Raw genomic sequence first — 10,157 nt, forward strand, 5'->3', positions numbered from 1 at the left:
AGAGATTAAGTCCAGGACTGAGTCTAGGAGGTTTATGTATCTTGGTCTATTTAAGAGTGTCTGCATTTCAGGTGATACCTACTTCCCACCATTTCCACAGTAAGTTCCAGACAGGGAATGGTCACATGAGAGTCATGTCCATCTCCTGGGCCAACTTCCCAGCAGAAATGGTGAAAACCTGCAAAAGAGCTCTTCAGTACCTGAAAGACAAGTCACAACAGGCTTAAGTTTTTATTATACTACAGACATAATGGAATTTGCAAATGCCCGACAGATAGAAGGACTATTTGCAATTTGTTTGGACCAATATTTCTGCCTGCAGAGCTGTCTAATGGGACTGGAATAGCCCTTCTTCAGATGCCACAGAGCTCTCCTCAGGGCTGAAAACACTTCTGCCACATCCCAGTCTGTTCCCCTGTGCCTGGTGTCAGCCAGCCCCATGACTTTCCCCGCTGACTGGCACCTCCCTTCTGTCTTTCAGGACCCAGAGGCAAATCCCGACTTCACCCTTCTCCCACCTGCATCTTTAGCAAAGGCTCTGGAGTCCTTTTCCTCAGTGAAAGTAAGCGGCTCAGGCCAGAAGGGGGAAGATCTCATTGCCCAGAAATTTGAGGCCAGCAGAAGCACAGGTTGGACAAATCAAAAGCAATGGCTGATTTCTTGCCTGGCAGAAAGACAGGAGAAAAGATGGGAGCAGAAGCAGTTTCTGCATGAGTTACACCTCATCCTGTGGCATTCATTGCCTGCCACTTGAAGAAGTAAGATTCGGGGTCGTAGCTGCATGGAGCCTGTGCATCCCTGTCCCCTGCTAGCCATTTTTTCCCATGGAGTGAAAATAAACTCTTCTGTCACCTGACCAAATGGAGCAGGATTTTGTCTTCCCACCACATGGGGCCATTCCTGCTCTCTAGTCTCAGGGAGATGAGGTAGGATTAGTAATTGTGACCAATGTGTTTCTTGTTTCCAGAGACAGCCTACCAGAAGGTATTTTGTGAGTATGATATATGAGTCACTGTGGGATGCAGCAGGTTTTTTTTAATCCTTGCAGCTATGGAGGTACAGTATTTATCTTTCCCTAGCCCATAAAATATGCAGCCCAGAGACGTGATGAATATGTTTTGCAGAAGCTCAAGTGGAAATTCCAGGGGAGTTCCTTGAAAGTGTTTCCAAACAAGAAGACATTCATTTTGTTAGTTAAACCAAGTAAGAAAGTCTTTTCAGGTCTCCTTCCGCTTCCCCCTGCTTCCCTGGCTTGACAGCAAATAGAACAGGCTTTCAACTTCCAAAGCCTCTAGAAGACAGGATTGATTGAAGGCTGGTCTTTGCTCTAGCCCCCGCTTTCAGTCTTGGAGTCCCTTCGTCACAGCCTGTGCCTGTAGTTAGCAAGTTGATGGCTGTATCTGGGCATCCAGGGAACATGGACCAAAGGACTACCAAGAGGCAGTGGTGGCTGAGGGAGATGAATCCTTTGCAGAAAAAGTGTCATCGATGACTGCACAGTTGTGGAACTTGCCGTGTGCTGACGTGATGAATTATTCCCCACTTGTAATTCATCCAATGTTTTGCACTTGTCACCTGCTCTGTTTATGAAGCCTGTTTGTCCTGCTGCCCAAAGATGGTATTAAATTGGTTCATCAATCATCTGGCTGCCAGCCACAATCTTGCCAAGGAAGGGAAGAAGTAAATGGATGGAAGTACCATAAAAAGCCACAGATATAATTCTGATTAGGTAGAGCACTTTTACTTCTGTGCCCACTTTTAAGCCCATCAGTATGGCTTCTTGGATTCCTTACTTTCTTAAATTAAAGCACTCAGCTTGGAGATGCTTTAGTGAAATCAAGGCCTTTATTAGTAGAACATTTGCATCTTTATTCTTGCACAAGTCCTTGCTGCACTACCCTCCAGAGTCAACTGTGCTAGGCCAGTTAATACCTGCAAAGGATTCAGCCCAGGAATTTTCACAGGTGGGGCTTTTCTTTTCAGGGGAGAGGAAAAACAAAAGCATATATTGGCTCGTTCACTTAGTGAGGCCAGAGCTGAGTTTGCAATGAGGAGTTCACGCAAATACACTTCCAGAGTGGGTATGAATGACTGCACAAACACTGCCTTTTACCATTGGTCAAATCGTCCCCAGGGGCTTAGCAAGGGCCCTATTGGTGCACTTTACCCAATCGCCACCTTTAATTAAGCAGGAACTCCTGGATAGATTTACAGACTTGTCATCTCAGACGAGGCTTCTGAATAGATCAAGGTGCCTTTGGCACTCAGGGATGTCCATCACAAGTGCTGTGAGTGTCCACGATGAGGCTGTTTAATGAAAGTGGAGACAGCATCAGGCTTTTTTTTCTGGGGTAATTTTTACCAGAAGTGTAAAGTTACAAGAAGTGGCATTGTGAAAAGAAAATCATGCATTTGATGCAAAAACATGTTTCAGAAGGGGAGGCTGAATTTGTTTTTGTGCATGAAGTCCCAATATTTTGGCTGGCAGCAAAAACCTACAAGTGTTTGCAGCAGATATCTCTCTCTGCACTTCCATCTTTTTTAGGTGTCAGAGACTTGAATGACTGCATCTTCCTGTCCTTCTATGGTGTTTGACTTTGGGCTTAAGTGGAAAATCCTTTTAAGTAGAGAAGCTTTAACTTTCAGCTACAAGTACCTGAGGTACAAACTCTATGAAGACAAGTGAACAGCCTGACCACTGTCTGCATGTAGGTGTCTTTGTTTCTTTTCAGGTTTAATGGGCATTGCTTTCACCTTCTCTACCATGCCAAAATCTGCTCCTTACAGAAAAAAGAAGTGGTAGTGGTTTTCACTCAGTTCTCTGACCTACACAAGACATTTTTTTTCCTCATTTCCCGCATGGAGTTTGCTAGAGCACAGGCATCCACAGTGTGGAAGTCCCCAAAACTCGGTGTCACTTCTCAGTGCCAGACATCAGAAGGGCTGGGACAGAAGCTGTTGGATGGATATCAAAATCAAGGGACTCTCTCAAAGTGCACAGAGATACTGAAGATCTCATCCCTGTTTTGTTAAAAAACTTGAGCTAACTGTTCACACTGAGACACAGAGAAGCCAGTTTCCCTCCACTGAAGCCATCTGCTAAAAGTGTGTGGACAGGTGATATTGTCTGTCAAAGCATCTTCTAGGCAAAGACATGTACCTAGTCATCAGAAACTGAGGGGAAGGTATAAAGCAATTCATATCTATTTCCATTATGGCTTGAATAGGTCTTCTTGAATAGTTGCCAAATGCTAATCCATTATAACTGGCCACAGTTACATTTTGTGTTCTAACTATTTTCCAGATCTGTCTAGCTTAAACCTGCAGAAAAGGCCATAATTTGCATATGCTGTCATCTGAGAGTAATGGGATTGTTTTACTAATGAGGAAATAACAACAAAGAATTTTCTGAATCATAAGTGAACCCTTTCAGACTAGGGTTACACTGATGGAGGATGGTTTCTGTGTTGGTCATTTCTCCATCTCAGTGGAAGTCCTTTTGAATGGATTAAAGGAGGAATATCAAATTGTCTTTCCTATGTGCCCTCACTAATGGTCTCTGCCTCCTGAATTAGATCCTCTGGGAATTTGATTTTTCTAGATAATGAAGTGTGCATTAGGTCAAAAGAAAAAATCTTGGATTCAGTAATTTGTTGTAAAAGAGAAATTCTGTGAAAGGTCTGACCAAATTCAAATTGTATGATAATGACAGGAGCTGCAAAATTCAGCAACTCTATGGCAACACATGGTTAATACATGAAATCTGTCTTTCGCTGGGCTGAACATTTTAATGAGAAGCTGGATTTTCACCATAGCTACAATCTTTTCACAAAGGTCAGGACCATCCTCAAAGAGCTCATCAAGAAAAAAGCTGTTTTTGTGAGATTTCACATTTCAGGCTAGGCTGAAGATCCTATGAGAAAGAAGCCATTAGTGCTCAACAATCAGCCTTCTGAATCCCTTTGGGTTGCTCAACACATCATTTTGGATAGATCCAACCTGTTTTATTAAATCCAATCAAGACATACTGTCAAGTTTTCATATTATTTGACATTTTGGCTAATGGTTTGTTTTCCCTTTGAATTTAGGTCAGTTTTTAAGGGGAAAAAATGCTGGTTTGCGACTGTACAAAGCTTCATTTAAAAGAGGTCAGCTCAAAATGTTGCAGAATTTTCCATAATATAACCTGACATTTCAGAAATGACAAACTGAAATATTACAATATTTTCAAACTTTCCTTCCATTTTGGGAGTTGAAACTGTTTACCTCTCTTTATCCAAAGGCACAAATAGCTTCAGTCCTGTGAATTTACCCTTTGTCTAATAAATCCAACCTAACATCAGTGAATAGGAGCCTCTCTGTTTGAGCCTTTTATTAACACTCTGACGGATAGCAGATGCTTGCAGAAAATCTTTGAGGAAGGCTGAAAGACTAACTCTTTCTAAAGCTTTCTCTGCTTTCCTTGCCAAGACTTTTAACCCCCCCCCCAACAACAAATGAGTCCATAAGCCCAAAGCCCCTGGATTTTTTCCAGAAAGTGCTCTGCTTTTTGTTTGGTTGTTTGTTTGTTTGGAGGTCCTAGACAAGAAGCTCATGAAATCACTGGTCACCATTGATAAAAAGCCTAGCCTGACATCCTTTGCAAAGTAGGTAGGATGTCTTCCCCATCTAAACCAAGGGACATGACACTAAGTGTAAACCTGAGAGCTTTTTGTATGTTACTGTTTAGAAATGATCCTTTTCCTCCCTCCTGCAGCCTGGTCCCTCTCTCCTAACATGTCTTGTTTGACATTGTTTCTTCCTGAAACATTTATAAGGCATTATGCTTAAAAAATAAGGTTGATGAATGAGAAGAGACAGTTTTCCTAATAAAGTCATTGACAGAAAGGCCAGAAGCCTTTTTGTCAGCTCGGAAGCTTGTCATTTGGCTGCTGTAAATTGCTCTGAGTAGCAAGATAGTAAAAAAAAAGAGCAGAAACTGTCTAGAAACTTAGATGACAGAGAAGCAGAGAACTGTCCCAGCAAACTGAGCGTTTGCAGAGAAATGTAATTAAAGCATTAAGAATTCCTCATTCACAGTAATTAGGGAAGAAAGCCTGTTTTAGGCCTTATGGGGACCATATGCTTCTAAAAGCATATTTTGCAGGTGACATCTGCTACTGCCTCCTGCATGACCCTGCTCATATTACACTACTATAAAAATGACATCTTCCTTATTTCACATCGCAAGACTCGGACCCACTGAAAAGGCATTAGGTGGTCTTGTCAACAGGTAGATCAGTCCTGTCCAGTACTAGCCTTCCTTTGTCTGTTTTGAGCAGGAACTTTGTCTTGCGTCTTGGGCTTGAAGGCATCTGGAAAGGGATGTTAGAAGAACCATTATTTGAATACTTCTCAAATTCCAGATCCTGCAGCTTTCTGTAGTCACCATCCAGTTAATGTCAATGTTGCTGTGGGGTCATCACAAAAGACAGTCCCAATTTGGATGCAATTCTGCTTTCTGTGTTTATTATTGGCAGCTAAACTAACAAGCTGTAACTTGGTGAGGTATACTGTGCCCAAACCTAAATGCCTGGCATGTGACTTTGGGAACTCCAGCTGATTAGACTGAATTTGAGGCACCTGCTTGGGTACTCAAAGCTACATGCAAGATGTGACACAATTCCCAGAGCCTTGGATCAGTCTTGTAAGCTACTGAGTACCAGAGCAAGAGACACCAAATCCTCTTTGACACCATCAAAATAGAACCTCCTCCTCCAGCTGACATATCCAGCCAAATGCACCACCTCCCAGGGAGAAGACCATGGCTCCAACACCAGCAGCCCCACTTCAGAGTAGCACTTAAGCATGCGCATCATCACTCTGGCAATCAAGGAGAGTGCCCTGCTCGTATGCGTAAGTGTTTCAGCTGAGTAAAGGCTGAAACAGCGTCTCCTAGCTCTGGCTTCCTAAGTGTTTGTGTCCTGTACTGAAGTTCAGATCTAAGGTGGATGCAAGGCAATTGGTGTTGTCTATCTATCTTCTCTGTGGTGGTTATCCTGGGCCAGTTGTTCCACTTGGGCAATATGTTCAGGAACAGCGCACTGCAAGGGAAAGTTCAGCCCCTCTTGCCCTTGTCCAGGTAAGAACAGATCCAACATTTCAGCTGACTTGGAGGAGTATTTGGGTCCCAGTGACATTTTAAAGGGCTTTTCCCTTGTTATCTTTTCCAGCCAGGCTGGAACATGGATTTCATCTCTTACAGAAGCAGGACTGTAGTTGTGTCTGAAGGGAACATGGCAGAGCTAGCAGAAGACTCACTTGTCTTATGACCCATCTGTCCACATTCTCAGGAATCATCACGAGGCATAGTATTAAATCCTAGGATATGTTTAAGTTTAAAGGCAATTTAAAGCCACTTGAGATGCTTGCCATTGGGTCTGTCATCATCCTAATGATGCATGCAACCAAATTCAACCAAAGAAGTTTTTGACCAAAAAGATGTCCAACTAGTTTGCTGTCATATCCCAGGGGCATGTTTCAGCCAAGAAATGTGTGTCTCATCTTCATTTCCAGATGAAACAAATAAATGTATTGCGTTGTTGTTGTTGTGTGTCTTGCAGACAAACAAAGCAGTAGCCAAGGGGGACTTCCACCATGCAAGCTCCAGCTCCCGGCGAGCACTCTTCCTGGCTGTGCTATCCATCACAATCGGAACTGGCATCTACGTTGGGGTGGCCGTGGCTCTTATTGCCTATCTATCCAAAAACAACCATTTATGAGCCTCAGGAAAGGGGAGAACCAGCCACCTGGTGCCCACACTACAGAATTCCCCAGCAGATCAGACTGCATGGTTTTCCAAAACAATCAAGAGACAAACAAACACCTTCTGGGGGCAGGTACTGGATAAGATGGTCTTGTGCGTTATTGTAGGGTGGGAAGGTAGGCTGGGGTGAGGATAGTTCCACTGTTTCTAATGCACAAGTCTTGCTTCTCTTCATGAACACCCTACAAGAAGAAAGAAAGAGAAGGAAAAAAAAAGAAAGAAAGAAAGAAAGAGAAAGAAAAAGAAAGAGAGTGAGAAAGAGAGAAAGAAAGAGAGAGAGAAAGAAAGAAAGAGAAAGAAAGAAAGAGAAAGAAAGAAAGAAAAAGAGAGAGAGAAAGAAAGAAAAAAAGAAAGAAATTTGGGGGTGTGAGGTATGGGGTGTTTGGCTTTGCTTTCTTTGCAATATGGTGTTTACAAGAAGCTGGCATCCTAGCTGATCTGTGAATACCTTGTCAGTGACCTGAACTTTACAGCCAGCATGAGCTTGTGCTTAGTTTGCTTCTTAAGCACGGCACCGAGGTCTGGAAAAGCATGGACAGTGGCTGGTTCTCTGAAAGACCAATATAGCAACAGGAGAAAGCATATATTTTCTTTTTTTTTTTGAATGCAGGACTCATTTGCCTAAGGGTGAAGCAGAGGCCTCAGCGTAGAATGGTATTGCCTACTCTTCTTGTGTTGGTAGGTTTCCATGGAAGAAGAAAAGGAAATGAAAAATGTTTTTCTTTCCTTTTCTTGTTTTTGGATTAAGCTGTGACCCACAGGCCCACCCAGTGCAGAACAGCTGGGGTAACTGCTTAACTTGGCTCTGCAGACTGAGTGTGAGGTCAAAGTAGCATGGGATCTGTCGTGAAATGAATTCCTCCATCCAGTCACACCATGATAATGGCACATCCTGTGGCACATTGCTCATTTAGGTTGCTCTACCTTACCATGGAGACCTGCGCAGAAGTATATTCAAGAAATCTAGGAGAAAAAAATGCAAACTGAAATACTAATCAACTTAAAATTTAAAATCATGGAAAAGCATGGGAATTAACCAGGGGAAGGAATGCCTCCTACATTTTGAAGTACTGCTCGGACATGGAGCAGTGAATGAGACCACTCAGATTACAAGCTCACAACTCATCCAGGGACTCTTAGCATAGCCATGGAGGGATAACATGTGACATTATCTTGCTGTGCTGCCCCATAATGGTATATTGTAAGGGAGTTGAACGCTGTTCTTATTTCATTGACTGCAATGACGTGTTTATTTTCTTCTTTACTCCTTCCCCACAGCCACCCCTTTTATTTTGCTCTCTTCCAGATCTACCATTTCATCCCACCAAGGGTTTATCAGAAGATAAATATGTATGTATATACATATAGAAAGAGGAAAAAAAACTGATCAAAACAATAAGGATTTTATTGTTCACTGCCTTGTGTTTTATCAGTGTAATTTCTTTAGCCAAGAATGTCATCAAAGACCTTTTGTTCCAACTTTGTATTTTGTGTCTGTTTCGCTCTGGGACAAATTTTTCCTTCCGTTTTGGGGTTGGCATTGTTTTGATTTTCGTTTTGAATTTTTTTTAGGGGGGAGGAGGACTAACACATCCAAAACTATTTTTCTGCTAGTTATACAGTTTATTAAAACACATGGTATACAGCTGCTGATGCTCCGTGTGATACTTTATTTGGATGGGTGAGTGGCATTAGACTGAAACTTGCCCCAGTATACTGATTGACCTAACTGGAAAAGAAGCATGGACCATCCCATATTGTATCTGGGCCCAAAAGCATTTGCAGGTGCTGGAGTTCTTCTTTTGTAGTAATTTGTTTGGCTTCAAACTAAGTCTGGAGACCAACAGTTTACTCCCTATTCATCTTTGTCAGTTCTCAGCCACTGCTAAAGCTTAGGGCCCAGTAAATGCATTTTTTTTTAGCCAGGTTGCCCCATTAAGGTAAGGTGGTTCTTCACTCTTTTTTCTTTAGCAACTGCCATGAAGGCCCTTTCCTTTGAAGCAAGGCAGCAGGCGAGTGTGTTCCCACCCAGTATTTGCCACAATATTCAGTATCTGGGTTTGGGTAGGTAGTGGACGAGGGCATGATTTGCTGCCTTCTTATTCTTCCAGCAGGATGCGCAAGGTTGCCACTTAAGGTGCTTTGAGCCAGCTCTCCAAAGCAGTGTGTCATGGCTTCAAAAACCATGCTGGGACATGTGTTGCAGTCCTCACCTCATCCGCCCTTGTATTCAGGCTGCCTGCAGACTCAGGTGGCTGTGACCACTTTGGTTCACATTTGTCCCATTGCAGACTGTTCTTTCCACTGAGGAGGAATGGGCACTTTCTTCCTCAGCTCTTTTTAAGGGTAGAGTGAAGGGCTGCTAGACTTGCACAGGTACAAGGCCATTTGGGCTAGGTCTGGGCCTACATGAAATGTCCATATCTTGTTTTGCCTGAGTTCATAATGGAATAAAGTCTGAGAGAAAAACCTTGGCTGAGACAAGAAAGCCCTTATCTAACAAGCAAATACAGAGACTGGAAATACTGTTTATTTATTTAATTTAAATGAACATATTTACAACTGGGCCTTTTCCTGTTTGTTTTTCATCTGAAATAAGCAGGAGGGCCAGGGGGAAGAACAGCAGTATGGAGCATACCATGCTTGGTATTCGAGCTAGCACTCCCAGAACTCATTATCTCCATGTGAAGGTCCTTCAGGCCACAGAGTGCAAGATGCACATTGAGATCTGCGAGTACACACATATGGCTCCTTGAAACCCAGTCATGTAGCAGACTTATCCCCTTGCCAACCAGAAGGGCCTTTTTTCTTTTTTACTTTCATCTCCCCCCCCCTTTTTTTTTTAACTTTTGTAATACACATGTGCCAAATGCCTCCAAATTGCCAGCAAGCTGGAAGTTGGGCAAGGTAACTTGGCTTTCATCAGGTGCTCCCATGCTCTGTCCTGGCACACAGATCAGCTGAAAGAATCACACAACCAAGAAAATGGATTGTTACGTGCTACCTGCCCTTCCCTGATGTCAGCATGTGTCCTGAGGAATAGCTCTTTCTCTGAGAGCCTGAACGTTGGGACACATTACTGAAGAAGAAACTCAGATTTTTCTTTAAAAAGAAAGTAATTTTTCCTAACCCTGATACGAGTTTCACTTAGAACTTAAAAAATTAGAAAGCAAATACAGAGACTCCAGGATCATTACATATTGCTAAAAATAATAAGAATGTCATTATTTTTAAGTCAATCTTGCAGATGAAGGGTCTGCCTTAAGATTTTTGATGATGGCTGTGCAGGCTGAATGTTGACCTCACAGGAGAAAACCTGTTCTGGAGCCAGAAGAAACCTTCCCAGAGGGGG

General features: G+C 42.7%; 1 protein-coding gene across 1 annotated transcript in view; it reads left to right on the forward strand.

The window, feature by feature from the left end:
* The window catches only part of SYNDIG1 (synapse differentiation inducing 1), an 83,786-nt gene extending 76,755 nt beyond the window's left edge, over positions 1-7,031 (forward strand). The window contains exon 4 of the mRNA XM_067294645.1: positions 6,603-7,031. Coding sequence (XP_067150746.1) covers positions 6,603-6,761 — 159 coding nt within the window. The 3' untranslated portion in view covers positions 6,762-7,031. The remainder of the gene's footprint in view (positions 1-6,602) is intronic.
* The last annotated feature ends 3,126 nt before the right edge of the window (positions 7,032-10,157 follow it).

This window comes from Apteryx mantelli, chromosome 3 (assembly GCF_036417845.1).
Source record: "Apteryx mantelli isolate bAptMan1 chromosome 3, bAptMan1.hap1, whole genome shotgun sequence".
NCBI classification, from domain to species: domain Eukaryota; kingdom Metazoa; phylum Chordata; class Aves; order Apterygiformes; family Apterygidae; genus Apteryx; species Apteryx mantelli.